General features: G+C 40.8%; 1 protein-coding gene across 4 annotated transcripts in view; it reads right to left on the bottom strand.

Moving 5' to 3' along the window:
* RBBP6 (RB binding protein 6, ubiquitin ligase) overlaps positions 1-19,139 on the bottom strand; it is a 32,293-nt gene extending 13,154 nt beyond the window's left edge. Inside the window, exons 1-9 of one of the 4 annotated variants that reach the window (XM_058681003.1) lie at positions 19,033-19,139; positions 18,770-18,843; positions 16,194-16,374; positions 12,207-12,306; positions 9,517-9,553; positions 5,354-5,398; positions 3,412-3,500; positions 3,196-3,292; positions 2,301-2,440 (exon numbers count right to left, since the gene is read on the bottom strand). In XM_058681003.1, the coding sequence (XP_058536986.1) occupies positions 2,301-2,440; positions 3,196-3,292; positions 3,412-3,500; positions 5,354-5,398; positions 9,517-9,553; positions 12,207-12,306; positions 16,194-16,359 (674 nt within the window). In that variant the 5' untranslated portion in view covers positions 16,360-16,374; positions 18,770-18,843; positions 19,033-19,139. Of the gene's footprint in view, positions 1-603; positions 718-2,300; positions 2,441-3,195; positions 3,293-3,411; positions 3,501-5,353; positions 5,399-9,516; positions 9,554-12,206; positions 12,307-16,193; positions 17,680-18,769; positions 18,844-19,032 lie in introns of those variants that run through there. The other 3 variants (XM_012927573.2, XM_058681004.1, XM_004586827.3) reach the window with 3 other exon arrangements.
* Positions 19,140-20,172: the final 1,033 nt, after the last annotated feature.

The raw sequence follows: 20,172 nt of genomic DNA, 5'->3' as shown, positions 1-20,172 counted from the left end.
TGGATCTTCAAATATACAGCTTGTGAAAGGCCATTAAGCAACTGTGCCAGAGACAGGATCTGAACTTCGACAGCAGCCTAATCTTCCTCATGCTTCATGGGAAAACAACAGCCCGCCCCCAATGCCATATTCCACTAGTCTCCAAACCCCGGAATAGGTATTAGAACGAATGCCGCAAGATGGGAAATAGTGTAAATACTGACATTATAAAATCAAGCGGAGATAATTCAAGGGCTTTATGCTGTCACCATATAAACAAATTGGAATGAGACTTCAAAACTAATGGTCTAACTATAATTTCAATTTTTTTTAAAGAAAAAGATTAATCTACTACTGTTAAGATATAATGAGTTCATTGGTCAGAATGGGTTACAAAAATATGAAGTAACATCTCACTAGACATTCTGAGTGCAGCTTTTATAAAAGTGCATTTTGTAGAAGTGCTGGTTATTAAATATATAAAGATGAAAAAGCTAGTCTCAGACTTGTCACCATGTTTTCATACTCCCATCTCTGTGATCAAACTGGTAAACAGGAATTCAAGAGAAATTCTATTTCATTCAGAAACAGTGTGAAGAATCTCAGCTATACAGAGTAGGGTACCTTAGGTGTGTTATTTGTGTTGCAGGTGCTCCATAGACATCACCACGATTCCAGAAATAAGTATCAATTTGCTTATGCCCCATTGTTCCCAATTTGTGAAAGAGGAGTCTCCCACTGCCCAAAAGAGAGAAAAGCAAAAAAAAAAAAAAAAAAAAAAAAAAAAAAAAAAAAAAAAAAAAGGACAAAACAAAAAGGAGAGAAAAGAGGATAGAAAAAGAACAGAAGAGTCTGAGTTGCTTATCAGTGGTGTTAGTGGAGAGGGTGAAAGTTTCATTTAAAATCTTTGTGCCCCCATCTTTCCCCAGTATCTGTCTGAGGTGTGGCTGAGACCAACAGACTGCTGTATTGTACTCAGCCCTCACAAGCAAGGTAACTCATTATTCATCAGGGTTCACAAGGGCTAGCCATCTGCCCAAGACAAACTTCTAGACTTTAAGAACTTTTACATAAAACGGTCTGCTCTTAGACTGTAAGACTCAATAATTTCCAAGTGAAGTTGCCTGGAAAACATCTGTGAAACCAGACTGCTGTAAGATGAACCACAAAACACAGGATGATAACTAATAGAAAATAGATGGGGCGAAGTTGAGGGAGTGAGTAGAGTTGGAAGTACTGGGAAACATTACTTCTCATCTGTGATCTAAAGCACATAGGCAAAACAATATATCAATTTTATATCATTACATGCAATAACCATTTTCATCATCCCCATCTACTCACTACCTTACAACAGTATTTTAACATGAAGCTGAAGTAGACTGTTCATCTACATAGTCTTTTTTGAGGATGGGGAGAGTCACTGAGATGGACCCTTATTCCCTAATTTGATCTTTCTCCAAGTGTGTACTCAAAGATTCCTTAAAATACATAATGTTGTGGAAAACTTCAAAAAAATAGAATCTTTTCAAATCACCTCTAAATCAGAAATAAAGGACAGTTTCCAAAATCTTTTAAAACACTTTGATAGAAGGTTCTCACACATTATAAAGAGAACCTTAGTCCAAAGACACACTTAATGTTATGTTACAGCTTATGTGACCTCACAACTGCTAAAGGCAATTAAGAGTAAATACATTAATAAGAGCAGATAAAATTGGGAAAGTTCTTAAGCTGAATCATGCCACTGGATTTTCATGCCTACCCCTTTCATTAAGAACTTACTTCTAAAATCAGAAAACATGTTAAGTAAGTAGTAAGGTGTTATACAGAACCATATCTGACCTAAGGCTTTAATAAACAAATCCTACGTTAGAATCTAAGATCCACACAGTACACCCAAACTTTCAGATTTCTCAATATTTCATCTGAATGGTATTTAAATTTGCCTAAATTTCCAAAAATGTTTTTAAAAATGATTGTTTTGCTCATCTATGAAATACAAAAAAACATGTATAATAATTATATGGAAACATATATGTGAATGAGGAAGAAAGGGAATGACAGAAAAAAGAAACAAATTAGAAGATTACAGGAGAGTGGCATTCACTGATGACAGACCCCCAACCCATCCTACATTTGTTTTAATGGAGCAGACTGCAGCCTCATTCCTGACACAGAAATCCAACATGTGGAGGCTCGCAGAGTTGACATCAAAGTTCTCAAGCAAATTCAGATCGCCAAGTTATAAACCCAAGATTAAAATACTGTACTATGGGACTAAGTGCCATCTTCTCGGATGATCTCATTTGCATACTCACGCATCTATAGTTGGTATTGCATATTTTCCAGTGTTGGTAAGCATTGCACCTTTCATGTTAGGATCTTTTACTTCCATCATAAAACTTCTGGGAATTCCAGTGCTCTTTTTAATCCTAGGACCAGATTCAAAGTTCTTGTCCTATTTGGAAGAGAGAACAAAGAAAGGAAGTAAAAACAAACAAAACAAAACAAAAAAACCACAGAAACAAAAAGTTATCTTTCATATAGGTCAACATTATGCAGTGATGTTTTACAAAAAACAGTACTTCACAATCTCCATAGAAAATTAAACTGAAGTTTAATATTAACATCCATCTATATTTTCTCTGTATTTCCCACGAATGCCTTGAAGATAACTCATTTAACTCTTCAGTTCTGCGAGCTGAGTACTGTCACTGCCTCCACTTTAAAGGATCAAAAACTGGCTTAAAGACCAAGTCACCTGCCCATGTCCACGCAGTTGCTGAACTGAAGAAGCAGACATGAAGCCTGGCAAATACGGCACTAGCGATCATCCTCATTTGTTGTTCAAATAAAGGCAACACTGGGACCAATGTTGTGGTGCAAGAGGTTAAGCTACTGCCTGGGATACCACCATCCTACAGGGCAGCCAGGTCAAGCCCCACCTATTTTCCTTCTGAACCAGCTACCAGCTAATAATGCACGTGGGAAAGCAATGGAAGATGCCCCAGTCTTGCACCCCTAAATTAACATGAGACACCCAGATGGAATTCCGGGCTGCTGACTTTGGCCTGATCCAGTTGGGGCTATTGCAGCTGTTTGGGGAGTGAACTATCAGACAGAATATTGCTCTCTGTAAGCTTTTCAAATAAGTATTTTTTAAAAACACTCTATTAAAATAGGTTGTACATATAGTTTCTATTTTGGACTTACCCCATTTGTTGGACAATTCTTAATGTAATGGCCGGGTTTACCACAACGGAAACAAGTATAAGATGGAGGTGGTGGGCCTAAAGGCTTCTTCATGTAACTGAAAGGGAAAAAAAAAATCTCTTATATACAAGGACAGAAAAACAGTGTGGTTGACTAGGGGAGGAAAGCCCACCCCAAAACTTCCTCCTTTTAGCGTAAAAACACTTAGAAACTTACTTAATTGGGTCGTATTCATGGCCAGATTGCGACATCATGGCTTTAATTTTATCTTCTTCAGATGCATTGGCTTCAGCCAGATTGGCAGTCTGTTTAACAGGTAATTATTTGACACACACATTAGAAACACATTAAAGACCAAGCAGCCAGAGACAACATACCTGTCATCCTGTACAGAGCAGTATCTAACTAACCTGGCATGGAAACAACCAGACATGTGGAAACCCAGGTCATTCAGTGACGCCTGTGCCGGCACTCCAGCCTTAGGCCTGTTTGTACCTTACATTAGCTCTGCATACTACTCATCTAAGAGTAACAAAACAAACAAAACAAAAGCTCTAAAATTAAGTGAAAGAGAAGACACTTGATGGTCTTAACCTTAAAAATGTTTCAAGTGTCACATGATTAATACAACTTGGAAGAAAGAAGAGTAGAATGATTGAATATACTACATAGCAGATGTGAGAAGTCAGAAAAGGCTAGTCAGGTAGTAGTTTCAGCTTTAAATGAGGTGCAAAGAATGTTCATGAGCATTCATAATTTTAAATTCTCCAAGATGCTATATATAATGGTCTAGATATAAGCAGGGTTTAAGGGAGTGAAATCTAACTTGACTTTTCAAGCATCTAGCACATGGATCAGCCATTTACTGAGTTTTCTCTTTACATTCATTCACAAAACAAGCAACCAGTTTTAACACTTTATTGTAATTTTATATACAAAAAAATGCTTAACATTAACAGAGCTTAGAACAACAGCAAGTTACAGAAAAATAGATTACAGATGTTTAACTAACTTGTTTGAACCCAAACATTATTTTACAAATGGGGAAAAAAAATTTTCCAAAAGCCCCCAACTCTTCCCTGCAAAGCAACAATGGTAAGAACTGACTAAACTCTAACATGGTTCTTTAAAGTACATAATAAAAACAATATAAATTGCTCAAGGTCTTAATTCTATGCTAAAGCACTTTGCATTAGATAATTATAAAATAGAATGATTTTAGAATCAATTTTAACGTTTCATTGTTCCCAGGACAGGAGCTTAAAAAGCAATTATTTTATTTGAACATATTTTGGGGATCAGATTCCAGGGAAGAGGACACAGCCTACAACACACCAAGGAGACAGGGACAGCACTAACGGAAAATTCACTTTTTTGCTCATCTTGGCTGCTGAATTTAGGTTCACATTTTCAGTAGTAGGCAGAACTTTAAAAATCTGTGTAACTTCCTTCCTGGTCCCCAAAATTCTATCAAGTAACCTATTACTAGTGCTTTCCCAAACAAAAGATACACACTGTTCAGCAGAAAACGCAAGCAACCGTACTGAAAGCATGGAGTTAACCACGTGCCCCTCTACCAAGCACACACACGGATATATTCCTGCCAGCCACCTTAGATACTTCCACAATTCATGTAGTCTGCGTTCAAACTAGTCTGTGTAAAACTTTGTTAAGGCAGACAGAACTATAAGCCTTTAGCATAAACAACTGTCATATTTAAAGTACAAGCCTTCGCTGGGGACAATTTAAATATTAAAAGCAAAAACAAAAAACAAAACCCGTAAAACAAGAAAAACACCTTATCCATGCAAAGAAAATCTTCTGTTTTGGCTCCTTAAATCAAAGTCCATGTAAGTTAGAGCCAAAACCACAAAATTCCTCCCGAACTGTTACCTTCTAATGTGCAACTCAACAAAAATGTGTAAAGGAAAAAAATCATGAGGTGTAGCTTCATGTGCTACTTGTCTTGAAGATGAGTAATACTCCAACTCCAGGCTAAGCTGACCAAGTACCTCCCTTTCTTCACAGGACAGCAATATATATAATCCTTAAAACAAAAAAATCCACCCCAGCCCAATCTAACAAACTGCTCCACATTTAAAAAAAAAAAATTTAGAGAAAGACATTTCCAAGAATACATATACATACGTATATATACCTTTGTAAGCTGGGCCAGTGTAATAGAAGCAGAGGAGTCATCAATCTGTTCACAAAAAATTAAACATACATTCAAGTTCCACACCGAAACCAGGGGAAAGTGATCATTTAGCTCCTAATGTTCAAATACTGGGCATTTTCTTAGTTTTTAAAGAATGCTATTTTTTCCAAGTCTTCAAATGTAGCTCAACTCTCTTCATCCATCATCTTCACTGCACCTATCTCACACCATTGTAATGGCTATCAGTTGGGGGAAGTGCTCAAGTACAATGGAAAAAGAGGGTTCCAAGCAAAGGTTATCATTCAGACAATTCATATGCAAGAGTCCTGTGTCTCTCAATGGTCTCTAAATGTGATAATGCTCATGACAGTGTACACTGGAAGCGAGAATAAGCATTTTTCTAATTTTCCCTGTGCTGTAAAAATAAGCAGCTCTTTCATGGCTCAGATAATTGTTTTCATAAATAACAGCTCCTACATCATTGCTACTTTTTTTTTTTTGAGCGTGGACTGTTCATCTTAAAAACATTTGCTTATTCTCCCATACAAAGATTAGCAGCAACTTTTTTTTTTGCCAAAGCAACCACAGCTTTATCAGGGAAAGGTACTCAGCAAAAGCAAGCAAATGTAAAAATAAAGGAATAGCAAAGGGGAGAGAGTAAACAGCTGGCAGTGTGTGATGATGGATCCCACCGAGAAGGCAAAGTTAACCAGACTGAGTATGTATGAACGACATAAGAGGGTTTTTAGAAAGCAAAAATCTTTAAAATCTCACTGGCTCTCCTAAGACAACTTTAATCAGTTATGCGTGTATACACACACAGACATACATACATGCAGCAAGTAACCCTGAAGATGGATTTCCCCGTTTCCTAAATCGGCTGTTTATTGAAGGGTATGTTTCTCATATATCATTAATCAGAACTCATTTAAAACGAGCAGAATGTAAAGATATCTCTATCAAAGAAAAAATCTTCATTTGGTATTTCTCAAGTTCTTCAAAACTAAGAGCATTAAAATAAAAGCAGTATGACTTAAGAGCCCCACGTAGACTACAATCAACATGCTCATCACATAATAGATATAAAAATAATGGTGGCTCAATTTTAGACCCATCATCAGTTAGCTCAATGCTTATTATAATTGGGAATATAAACAATTTCTTTGTTCCATGTTGGGGAACTGAAGAGCTCCTATTCCTAACACACTAATTCCACATTCCTAATGCATAACCACCTAACTGGCCAGAGGGTTTTCTTGATGAGCTCTGAAGTATGCGCCCCTTAAAAGAAAAAAACTAACGGGTAAAAATTATTCTAAACCACTGTCAAACATCACCTATACCATGTTACTAAGCAATAAAATAAATAGCACTTAAAAATAATGCATGTCCATTACTCTCTAGAACATGAATACTGAAAATTTCCTTAGGTAGTAATCTGTTATATTAACTTTTTAACTTTCTCGCCACTGGAACAAGAAAACTAGTGTGCTAAAAAAAAAAAGCCCCCAAATCTTCCATTCCTAACATCTAACATAAAATCCTAAATTCTGTTCTGTGCTTGTGCTGGGCTTTCTTTTTAATTCCCTGCCAATTTATTGCATTACATTACTCTTGAGCTTAAAGTGGTTTTAGATTTGCAATTCCACCTTAATCATTTTCTACTCCAAATAAATCATATCACCTTAAAATTCACACACACACTCAAAAAAAAAAATCCCAAAATTTATCACAAGCTTAGAAAAGCATCCAATTCTGTTTTCTTGTGTAGCAAGGTGTTAAATTAGCACAAAATGTTGAGAAATGTTTTTAAAATGATTTGGAATATATATATATATGAACTAAGCATCAATAAAGTCTCCATAAAATACTAACAAAATCGCCACACTAAAAAGTCTTCACAAAAATGACTGATGCACACTGTGAATATTTAAATTTAACCCCCCCCCCCCCCCCGCACCAAACTGGGCAGGGGTGTCTTATTTTGGGCCACAAGAATCTAAAATCTCTTAAGCCAATTTTACTTGCTTGAAATTAAAGTATCCCCGCAAAACGTAATTTTGGTATCTGTCAAGAGTAACAATCAGTTTTGGAGTCAGTACCAATATGGAAGGATGGTTAAAACAAGGCTTAAGAGTATGAAAACAGACATCTTGATTCGAGTTGGCATATTATTCGCCAAGAAAAATGTACCTATCTTACTTTGACTAATTAGGATAAAAACGAGCTCTCAGTGTCTCCACTTTGTTTTGTGAATGTGTACAACTCATGCAATTGTTACAATCTCCTCAAATGGGCACTAACTGTACTTGAAGAGAATAATTCTTACTCTAAGATGTCAGCATATGTACTCCAAGCAACAACAATGCAGATTATAACAAGTTCTTGTGTTTCCTAAAAGTTACAGCCACTTTTCAATGTATTAAAAAAAAAAAAAAGGAACAGAAAGCAAAGAGAAACCTAATAAATAGGCTTAAAATACACTGCTTCTTATGAATGTAATACAGACATGCCAGGGAACACACAAGGCTAAAAGAATGTTAACTTTATTTATGAACATGTGATTTGTGTTTATACACATGCTAATAAACAAAAAGAATTCTTTTCAAGAAATAAAACTTCACCCGAATTAGTTAAATACTATATAGAATGTACTTTATACAAAATGTGTTACATTAACTACTACAATCACCAGGATAGTCTAATTTCTGCTAGCATCTGGATACATGAAAATCAGGTTTAAATCAATCACCAGCAAAACAGTTACTTGGACAATCTTTACAGCATTATGCTTTAAAAAAAAAAATAAAACCAAAAAACCCATATCCAAAAAGAGGGGGGAAAAAACAAAAGACACTAAGATGTTTGATCTTTGAGAATCACTATATTTAGTTCCACAAGAACTAAAGATCATATACTTTATAAGAACAAGTCCAAAGTTCAGATACTCTTATGTTAGCATTTTAGATCCAACGATCCAATGTTATTGAAATGCCTCATACACAAAGATTGGTAGTATTTAAAAAGTATAAAGTGAAATAGCAAGCAATACCCTTCAATTCTAAATGAGGATTTCAAACATCTTGCATGGTGTACAATATCAAGCCTGAGTAGTAAAATGTTTAGAGAACCATCAAGTTAACAGAACCCAAGTAATGACAGACCTCCTGTGTTGGCCAACGTGTTTCACTCCACACTCAAGAATCCTACCACCTTTTACTTAAGAGCTCAAAGTCAAAACAGTGTTAAGCTAAAGGTATATCTGCGATCATAAAAACTGAGATGTCATCCTGGTTAAGAGGAATTTGATAAGCTACAGCTTTCAAATAGCCTACAATTAAGGTGGCATTGTAGTATCTTTTGACAAAGAGGGAATATTTTAATCGGCCATTTGAGCAGACTAAATAGAACTGGAAGAACTGTATTGAAATTAGAAAACAATACACTCAAATTACATCAAAATTAAGATCACTGAGATATTCTGTACTCATGGGGCTGGAGCTGGGGGTAGGGAGCAACTTCGGGTTGACTTCGTAACACAGCTGTAAACAGGAAGCTCAAAATCCTTGCCAAATACAGCAAGATTTAATATTAAAGCTATATCAAGGGTTTCTGGAAAGCTCTTTCCTATGATGTGTCTGAACTTGGACAAAGCATTAAACTTAGCTTTGAGTGTTGCTTATGCAATTTCTGAAAGCCAATCAGGCGGAAAAAAAAACTAAAACTAAGTGATACAACGTGAAGATGGCAAAGTATACACTCCAGACATCTTTTATTGCAAGAAACGAGAAGCACGCAACAGCCTGTACATACATACAAAATACTAACTATAGACAGACAGATGTAGAACATGTTCTCATGTTCATTAGTGTAAAACCTACACGATCTAAAAAGATCATACATGAGCTGTACAACACAGTGTCATACAGGGAGAATGCTAGCATATTTAATATGAAACAGTGCTATGGGCACAAATCACCCATTTCCACAAAATGTGTGCAAATTATGCCACAAAGATTCATATTCAACTGGGCTGTCATCAAAATACATTTTATTTACAATATGCTCTATGATCAGTTAGATAGTATTAAAATGATTTACTTCACTGCTACATTAAAGGTAAAAGCAATGTGTAGAAAATGTGAGATTGTGTTTTTACATACTGCTTTCGTAGTCCCCATGACTGGCTCAGTTCGACTTCTAAAAAACAAAACAAAAATTAACATTAGCTACTGAATACTGTTTTTTTTTTAATGCTAACAAATCTTAATACATAGGTCCACATTTTTTTACACACAGTTCTACTTCAGTACAAAATTTAAAAACTGCGCATTTCTGAAGTAATGAACAAATTACTACATTAATCTTTACTACTTCATAAAGTTTTTTTTTTTTACTGCTTTATAAAGTTTAAGATACATCAACAACTGAAAAATTCTGTACCAGGTAATTGTAAAACAGGTCTCCCTTGTAAACTGCAATGAATATTTTCTGAAAGGTAACATATAAATTCTATGTTTATAAACTTTGTGTTTTATTCTTACCAGACTGAAAAATAATACTATTACCCAGCTTCTGAGTTCATCTTGACATAAAAATTTTCACATTGTTTTCTTAAAGCAAGCACTGTTAACATTTATGACCTGGATTCCTGAAAAATTACCGTATCCCAAAACTATCGAATCAAGACAGGCTAATAGCTATTTTAAGTTTCAAAATCTTTAAAACAATGACCAAAGACTGAAGAATTCAGTCCCGGTAAAGTACAGCTTAGTCTTGAGAGTTTAGTTCAAAGGATAGGTAAATGGAAATGGACAATTTGATGTCTAAAAGAATATACCAGAAACAAACAAAAAACCCAAACCAAAGGGCCCGGGATGATGCCTCGATGCCTAATCCTCCATGCTGCAAGCGCTGGAGTTCCATATGGGTGCCGACCTGCATCCCGGCTGCTCCACTCCCCATCCAGCTCCCTGCTTGTGGCCTGGGAAAGTAGTGGAGGACGGCCCAAGGCCTTAGGACCCTATACCCATGTGGAGTACAGGGAGGAGAATCCTGGCTCCTGGCTTCGGATCAGCTGAGCTCCGGGTGTCGTGACCACTTGGGGAGTGAACCAGTGGATGGGAGATCTTTCTTTCTCTCCTGCTCTCTATAAATCAGCCTTTCCAATAAAAATAAATGAATCTAAAAACAAAAAGCAAAAACAAACAAAAAACAAAACAAAGAAAAAAAAAAAACCAAAAATCTTTAGTCCACAAAGGAAAGAGATTAGGGAGTTGAGCTGCCTTTAAAATCTTTAATTTTAAAAGCTTGTTACTTTAACTACAGAAAAAAGGTTGGATAGTATCTAAAAGGAGTTCCTGGGTTTGTGAAGTCCGTATATTAAAAACATCGAAGTTTTAATTTTTTATTAATTGTTTATAGGTATTTCACATGGCAAATTTACCATAAAATTCTGTGTTGTGAACATAAAATTTTGTAGAAAACGCATACAGATTTGGTAACCCAAATGGATTACCAAAAATTTGCTATTCTTTAAAAAAGCACTTGGTAACAGAAGAGTATTCAGCTTTTAAAAGCTGTCCGTCGTAGACTTATATAAAGTTTACAACAAATTTAGATGTTAAGTTTACAACAAATTGAGAAAAATCCTAGAATACTTGGCCACATGAGGCAAAGTTCCAAGACATGACTGTTTTACTTCAAGAACATAGAGTTTGCCAAACTCTCAAACCTAACTAGTTATTTGACCTAATAGCCCCTGTTGCTGCCCTGGCAATGAGTGTAAGATCCAGGCTGGTCCCAAGCAACTGCTGCGTTCTTATTCGAATAATAGGCATTTATCATATGCCAGGCACTGTTTGTTGAATTCTTACAACCCTTCTGTGAAGCATAGTTGTCCCTAAGTTCTAGCGGACTGGTTCCAGGAACCCTTCAAGATACTAAAACCTGCAGGTGCTCAACTCCCTTATATAAAACGGCAGTGTTTCACATATCTTACGCATATGTGCTATTTACTTTAAACCATCTTTAGATGACTTGTAATACTTAGTATAATGTAAATGTTATATAAGAAGTTGATATCCCATCTTGTTTAGGGAATGACAAGGAAAAAAAAGTTTGTGTATGTTAACTACAGGGGCAATCATCACCAGCCCGAGAAAAGGATTTCTTTATTATTATTATTATTATATATGTCAGCAACAAGATAACATTTCTCTCCCAAAGATTTTCAATCCAGGATTGGTTAGGAGGGCTGACTATATTCTGAGGACTCTAAGCTAAAGACTAAATATCTTACCCAAAAGCATCTACCAGTAAAAAGCAGTAAAAATAAATTCAAAGCTAAGCCTGATTTCAATGCCTGTCCATAAGTCCTATATACTACAGTCCCCCAACGAAAACTCACTACTGGTAAGAAATACATTAGCATCAGTGAATAATCCTTATGCTATCAAAATACTCAGGGTAAAACTCTACAACATGTCTACTTCCACGGTGACAAGAACAGAAATGATCAGCACCAACAAAAAGGAAATAAAAACTAAAACTAAAAAGTTATCTGAGCATCACTCTTTTTTGTTATTTTTTTTTTTTGTAGAGCATCACTTTCTTGTTTTCGTGAACAGTGCCCATATGGAGCAAAACCTTTTCCTAATAATAACTCTTCTTCCAACAAGTGATCAAGTCAGCTGACTGGGGGAAAAACAGGACAAAACCCCTCATCCTAAGCATTTGGAGAACTGAGAAGACGTTCATTAATAATTGTAATAGTTTCAGTTCTGAACTACATATTCTTCCTAACTTTTACAAAGGGCCCTTTGGAAAAAAAAATGTGTAATTTGATACTTACATGACATATGTCTTGCTTGTAGATTTAACTCCTCCAATAGGAATCCTTCTTACAATTACAGATGAATTCTTAGCAATGAGAGCATTATCATCAGTATATTCTGTAAATAAAGGTAAAGAGTTGAATTTCTATTTGAGGATTTGTAAATTCCCAAAGAACTAAAAACTTGCAATGTCAGATTTTATGGGAAAAAAGCTTCAACATAAAACACATTAATAACCATGTGACCCTTGCATTTCTACACTGGGGAATCAGTGTAAATACCCATCATCCTTAGGAGACTTCTTAAAGGAAACCAAATCGTTGTTAGTAGAAGTTCTTGGCTCTAGCACCTCTATTTCTGAGAAATTCGAAATCTTAGACTCTGGTTACTTGGCTAGAAGAGCTGCTGAACAGCAGAAAACGCTACCACTTACAATGAAGGCAGTGTGTCTCTCCCAGTCCCTGACTAGGAGTTAAATATTATGATCCATGTTCTCATAGAAATGCTGACCAGCAGAAACAGCTACTACTTAGAATGAAGGTAGTGTCTCTCTCCCAGCCTCTGATCATAACTTAAATATGATCTCTGTCCTTATGGAGGTTATTAGGACGACGACGAGAAAACTACATACTATGAATAAAAACGAATTTCATAGTAACAAAGGAAAACTTCAGATAGAATGCTGACTCCAAGGAAGTCCCTCTAAACAACTGAGCAACTAGTTACCCCAAAACAGATGCATCAAGATACGAGCAGAGAAAAGCTGAGAACAGTGACAGAGGGGAACAATGCGATACAGGAAGAAACACACAAATCACACACCAATTGATACTTTTGTTCCTAAGTACAACAAAGACATTAAGGACTTTGAACAAGGTGATGACAATGTAATTTCCTTTGATTTCTCTGGCATCTCCCTGTAGAACAGTTACTAGCTAGATGAATGAGAAGAAATGGAGAGTGTTTTCAAATATAACTGATTAGGCCTGCTGATGGATTGGGGAGATCAGGATGCCGGGTTAGCACTTTCTAAGACCAAAAGGAGAAATGGCCTTACTTTTCTATTCCTTAGATTGCCATTATTTGTAAGACTTCTATAATAAGGCATTAATAAACTGCAGCTTAACTATTGCCAAGATTTACTAAAGAAGGAATTTGTCAAAATCTGTTCTCCTTATCCTCTCATCACCAGATAGGTTTACTCTAAGTTTCAGTTAAAATTATAGAGCACATAGTGGCCAACTGTTTTTCTAATGATTTCAAACATGTCCATCTATCAACTCTATCATTTTTAGTCATGTTAGTATTCTAATTGTTCAGGCAAGGGCTCTAACAGTGTATTTTCAAGTGGTAGGCTGCTTCTCACAGGTATCCAACTAGAGTGATGGGATTTCCTAGACTCAGGCACCCTCATAAGACAATCATTGTTAATCTGGATGGTTTATTAGTCCCAAATCCAAGTACACAGAGTCAGAAACACCACGAGCAGGGGAGATGGGTGATTTTTGACAAGGAATCCCAAAACACAATGTAATGTAACACCCGATACAGGTTTCTGACGATGTGTAATTATTCTCAAACGCTGTCCAGATAATACATTCATCTCATCAACACAGTCAGCTGTCCTTACGGCCCCCGCACAGGGATGCATGCTCAAACTGCCTTTTCTGTCTTGAGAGGGAAGATCTCCCATACACTGGTTCATCCCCTGAATGTCTGGGACCAGGAACTCAGAACACTGGAGTCATCACCTGCCACATTAGCAGGAAGTTGACATCAAGGGTGGAACCGGAATTGGAACCAAGGCACTTAGATTTGGGATGGATGTCTGAGGCAGGGAACCACCTGTCCTTTTCGGTTCCTGAATTACAATGCCTTCTATCCTAGCAGGTACTTGCATATTTCAAATACATTGAGGAAAATGTTTACTTTAAAAGACTTGCCAATGTAGCCATTTTTAACCAAAAACCTGAATGGGATGGATAGAATGAAAAACAAGATGAATCGGACAACAAGAAGATAGTAAGGGTCCCTCTAAAATACTTCCAAACTCCTCAGACCAAGTCCAGAATGAAAGCTGTTTTTTAGGGGTCAGTGTACAGAAAAGCTTAGTAAGCCCTCTACACACAGTAATGAATATTATGGGGACCTTCTGACACGGCTTCAGAAAGAAGATTAAAACACATGGCATCCTGATACAAGCACTTTAGACTTACTGAGGTAAGGGGCCTAGACATGGACTGATTTACAGAAACAGAGAACATGAGGTATTCTAGACATTAACTCAAAACAAATTAAAGTGGTCCAATTCAAGAGTCAATTCTAGGCGGTCTCCTACAAAGCTACAAACATTTATTTATTTTGCAATCTATAATTCACTAGATAGTGCTAAAACCAGTGGCACTCTTAATCCACTACCTAGTGAGGTAAGGCACCTATCCTAAAAAGTGGCAGTTCCCACACAGATACATCAAAGGAAACAGCGGCAGAGCAAAGCACTTACTTCCCTGGCTGGTGAATCTTATTTCCCTGGACTAGCGGAAAAACAAAACATGCACACAGTCACAAAATTCTTAACATTTGTGAACAAAATTCCTTCTGCCATAATTCACTTTAACCAGGTTATGTGCAAGCGTTAGGGGGAACACAAGCATAAAAGCCTCGTCTCAAGTGACTTGACCTGTGTAACACATCAGTAAAATATGAAACTCATGCATGATCAAAAGCAGCCTTGATAACCCTTTATTTTTCATTCTTCTCAATCATACTCATTAATACATCACGATGGCCTAAAATTCTTATCCATCCATTGCATGAAATGTAAAAAAAAACAAAACACAAAAGGTGGCCTTACATTTCCACTATTCATGACCACTGTCAACTCATTTCACCAAGCACAGACACAAGATTCATTTCCCAAGGTTAAGATACTCATTTTTAAAAGCGGAAGGAGCATGTTGTTGGAGTGCCACCCTGTCAGTACTGATGTTCCTTGACCTGAGGTGACTGTCTACTCCACTAACAGACCAGAGGTAGGGGACACTTCATTTCAGTCAATTCTGTAATCAGTAAGTCCCCTAATTAAAACTTCACTTTCTTCTTGTTACTCCATCAATAATCTCAGGAGATTCATCTACTGAAAACTACACACCAGCATTAGTTTGCCGACAAAGAGAAACTGTGGCCAGTCAGGAGAGACAGCCGGTCACGTGGTTCAATGTGTTTTAAAAGGAACTAAAGATTCTAACTAGAGGCTTACTTTCCACTTCTTTTGTAACAGAATTTTCCTCCCAATATCCTGGCTATCGGCAGTAATGGGAAGCCTAGCAATTTCTACCTTAAAAACAGAAAAATTGGTCCTTCTGATCTTTACCCAACTGCTCAATTTTAAGAGCAACGTGATGAGCTGAGAGCTCAATCACCCCCATTATTACATGAATCATTCCTAACAAGAGTGGGCCAATGCTTTTTCACGTTCCAAAAAAAAAAAAACAAAACAAAAAACCCATTCTAACACTGCTTGAAAATCCACCACAGTATTCAGGTGATACCGCTTCTTCTTTGCGACACAAGGGGTGAACGGGGAGCAAGAAAGCAAGGTCATCCCATTTTGCCATTGAATTTCATAAGCTTGTCAGGTTCGGAAAAGTTAAAGGAACCCTGCACCTGCTTCTCCTCTCCCCGTTCTGGCTGGAGAAGCCACACAGGCTGAGCCCCATCCCCAGAACTCAATCCATCCCCTCTGCCCTGCGCGCCCCCCCACCCGTGCTCCTGTGGAACCAGGCTGTTCATCGGACTTGCGGGCTTGGTGAGGCTGAAATCAACAGGGAAGCCGGTTCAACTCCAAGGCCGAGGGCTTGCAACCCTACCCATCGGAAAGTTGTTGCCAAAGCATTTAGAACCAAACAGTCCCGCAAGAACGGCGGTTAAGTCTTCTGCCAGGCTCCTCACAGCTGGCATATGCGTCTTCACCCAGCACGTAGCTGGAGCCCGTGGGCTCTTACCTTCTTTCGTCTGCGCGTTGGTGATCTGCAGGTCGCAGTCGGCAGCTTTCAGCTTCTCTCTCCCCATGATCTGCTTCTTTAAGTCGCACAGGGAGATGTGCAGCCCATCAAAGGTGACGGTATCATAGTTGAGTTTAGAGGAAAATTTATAATGCACGCACGACATGGTGCCAAAGGGTTCCTAAGGTTCAGCGAGGAGACGTGGGACACTCTCAATATATGTATATTTATCAAATGAAGAGCAAAATAGGTACACACACACAAAAAAAAAACACTCAAAAGACACGGAGGACCCTAAGGCCTCAGCAGATTAAATAATTCTCCCCTCCCCCACCAAAGCCACAAGCAGGGGTTCGTAAGAACAATAATTCAGAACATCCCCCGCCCCGCACACACCCTGAGACTCAGAAATCACTTCATGTGGGGAGGAGGACGAGGACGTGGGGGGGGGGGCGGGGGGTGCGAAAGGAGAAATCGAGAATCCTCCAACGGGCACAGCGTCACCCGGCTGGGTCCCCCTCGCTCATGCTAAGGGCCGGCAGGAGACGGGGGAGGCTTTTTTGGGGGGTCAGGCGGTGCAGTCAATAGCGGTCAGTCCACAACGTTTAAAGAGTCCGGATGACCCCGAGGGGTCAGGGGTCCATAGCGCGGCCGCACCTCCCGGTTGGTCTCTCCTTCCGTGGAATTTTTTTTTGGGGGGGAGGGTGGAGGGTGGGTGACCCAGGCCCCCGGGAGAAGGCCGAGAGGGGAAGAGGGGGCCCTAGGCCCGGAGTCCACGAGCGACTCTCTCGCCTCCTCCCGGCTTCCGGACGACCGGCGTCGGCTTCCCCAGGCCCAGGCTCCCCGCCACACGACACGCCAAGCCCCCTTGTTTTGCGCCTGCTGAGCACCCGGAGGCCTCGAGCGGCTGGCCCCGCGGCCTAGGCCCGATAACGCGCGGTCGGCGGAGGAGAAGAGGCCTTCCCGTGGGCCGCCCCCGGCTCGGCTCCGCCTCCCCCGCCGCCTCAGACACAAAGCCGGTACTAGGCCCCAAGTAGGCCTCGAAGCGCTTCCTCACCACCCCGGGCCCCAGCCAGCGGCCGGGTGGGCTCGGGCGGACCCCGGGGACACCGCCGAGGCTCTCCGGACGCTTCCTCTCTCGCCGGATCCTCCACGTTTTGCTCTCGCCTTTTCGCTCTCCTTCGTCGCCTTCCGGCCCCAGCACCGCGGCCAACAAGCCGAAGAAAATCGGCGGGCGGAGGCGAGGGGCGTGGGGCGGGGGGCGCTTCGCTGGCTTCCCCTTCTCTGTGTTTTGGTTTTGGTTTTGCCCCACGGCCGCTCTCCGGGCCCTCACCAGGCGTCGGCGACACCTCCAAGCCGGGTACTATGGCGGACGCGGCCTGGCTGCGGGCGAGCGCCCCACTCCGGGGTCTCTTAAGCCGGGATCGCACGGGCGGCGCGCGCGCGGGGCGGGGCCGGCGCGTGCGCGGGAGGCGGGGCCGCTTGGGGGCGGGGCCGCGGCGTCACAAAGCGCCCCGCCCCGCCCCACGTGACCCTGCGCTTTGTGACTCGGCCGGGTCGCGGAACCTGAGCGCCGGGGGCCGGGAAAACGGAAGAGACCATTTTCCTACAAAAGGGAGAGGGAGGTCGGAGGAAACCATCCACTTCATACACGACAGGGGGAGGCCGTGGCGGAGGACGGAGGACCCGCTGGGGGGTGGGGGGCGGTCCCCGGAGGAGGAGGAGGGTTCGCTTGGCCAAGTTTACAGTGCCAAGTAAGGGAGCTGGCTAAGTGCCCCTGCCCCGCCGCGTCTGTCCTCCTTCCCCACAACCCTCCACATTTTTGTAAACACTATGGTTGCTACGCAGTCCACGATGGTTGCTATGCAAGTCCTCCCCAGATCCCCCTCCACACCCACCTCCCCCCAAACAATCTGGACACCCTAAACTCTGCGAGGGCACTTTCGGCCGCAGACCCTGCAGGACAAAATCGCCACGACCCGCGCCAAGACGGATTAAGTGCAGAACTAGCCGCAGGCTTCGGGAGTCCTCAAGCCGGGAATTCTTGCCTGGACTTAACTCTCTGATTCTGGCTTCGCTTTGGTTGGGGAAATGCTGTTAAAAGCAGGACCTGGCTTACTGGACTGCTAGGGATGAACGGATGCCTTTCCATAGCTTAAGACCAGGCCTGGCCCGCGGGGGCAATACATCTCCACACGTGTGGACTTTATAAAAGTCCATTTTAACCCCCCCAACCCCTACGTGTGGTTCACGTGGCCATTAGCTCCAGTTCAGAGAGTGAGGAAACTAAAGTTAGTTTTCTGCATTTGCAAACAGCAGTGTTGGTTCGCCTGTAACTGACTGTCGCGGCTGAGATGAGAGTTTTAGCTTTATTTTTGGTTGTGTCCCAGCTGTCGCACTGGGCCCACACAGAGCCGGTGCTCTATCAAGTGTTTAATAACCAGATACACTTGATGTGCCCCCTAGGAATATCATGGGCCTCGGGGCAGACCTGGAGAGGCAGATACAGGCGCACAACACTACTTCCCATAAGCAACCATTTTATTTCGTCCAAATGATTGTTTTTCATAATTTACCTTAGTTCTCCTGTGGCTCTGTCTGCTTTAGTGTGGGTGCTGAAACGCACAGCGGGATTGAAGGCGAGAGTGCCCTCAAAGCAGAGAGAGCCTGAACCACACAGCCTTTCTCAAAACCAAAAGGGTGGATTTCAGTCCTTTTATAATGCAAAAAGGGTGGGCTAATAATCTTCTACCCTGAGCCCCTTAACCAATCACCTAAGGATTAATCGGGCCACACCCTTAAGATAACGTAGGGTGGGAAAGAATATCATCAGCCTTACCTGCGGTCAAACCACTCTCCCGCTTCTGGCGCCACCCAGACGCTCAGACGGAGGGGAATCTGACATGATGAGATTTCACGGACCTACTACTGATGGATTGATGCAAAGCTCCCTTTAGTCCGTTTGGTACAAGTCCTTGATTAGTCTGAAGTTCGCACTTCTCTTCTGGTACATACAGGGCTGTCCTCCGAGCCGCGTTTCCCCCAGCCCCACTACAAGCAATGTCTTGATAAGCCCTCACATCCTTTTTTGTATTATGCCTCCAGTGACTGTCATTCAGGATGTCAGACCCGGGTGATTCTCAGGTCGACCGTATCTTCTCAGTGTCAACTGCAGATATTAAGCAGCGCCCTGATCTTTTTTCCTGGTGTCCCGATTTTAAAGTCAGAGGCCAGAATGCTCAGAGCCAAGAAGTTCAGCCTAGCCACATTCCACCTGTGCACTTGTCAGATCAGGAAGTTGGAGTGAGGTATATCTCCCCGCCAGAGGTGGTTAGAGACCCTTAGTCTTACTGAGGTTAAGTACGCTCAATGTCATCCTGCAGGTCGGCCAGCACTGATGACATCACCGGATTCTAAGTGGACTGTAAATCCCCCAAGTTATTTAATTTTTATAGTTATTTAGTTCATAGTTATTTGATTTTGAAACAACACAGGTTTTTTTTTTAAATCATTTTGCATTTTTAAGAAATAAAAGCCTTCTGGGCCAGATACAATAGCCTAACAACTAAAGTCCTTGCCCCACAGGCACAGGATCCCATATGGGCGCCAGTTCTAATTCCAGTACCCCGCTTCCCATCCAGCTTCCTGCTTGTGGCCAGGGAAAGTAGTCGAGGTCGGCCCAAAGCCTTGGGACCCTGCACCCGCGTGGGAGACCCGGAAGAGGATCTGGATGGCTTCGGATCGATGCAGCTCCAGCCATTGTGGCCACTTGGGGAGTGAATCAGGGAACGGAAGATCTTTCTGTCTCTCCTTCTTTCTGTATGACTTTCCAATAAAAATAAATAAATCTTTTAAAAAAAGAAATAAAAGCCACCAACTTTTTTTCATAGTTTTGGCTTTGATTTAATATACAGAATATCATGAGCATCCATCCCTCCCATCACTCACATCCTCAGAAATGATCAAGATCCTATTGTTT

The sequence above is a fragment of the Ochotona princeps genome, chromosome 24, assembly GCF_030435755.1.
Source record: "Ochotona princeps isolate mOchPri1 chromosome 24, mOchPri1.hap1, whole genome shotgun sequence".
Taxonomy (NCBI): domain Eukaryota; kingdom Metazoa; phylum Chordata; class Mammalia; order Lagomorpha; family Ochotonidae; genus Ochotona; species Ochotona princeps.
Note: the sequence above shows the minus strand (reverse complement) of the source record. Positions and strands in the feature narration are given on the sequence as shown.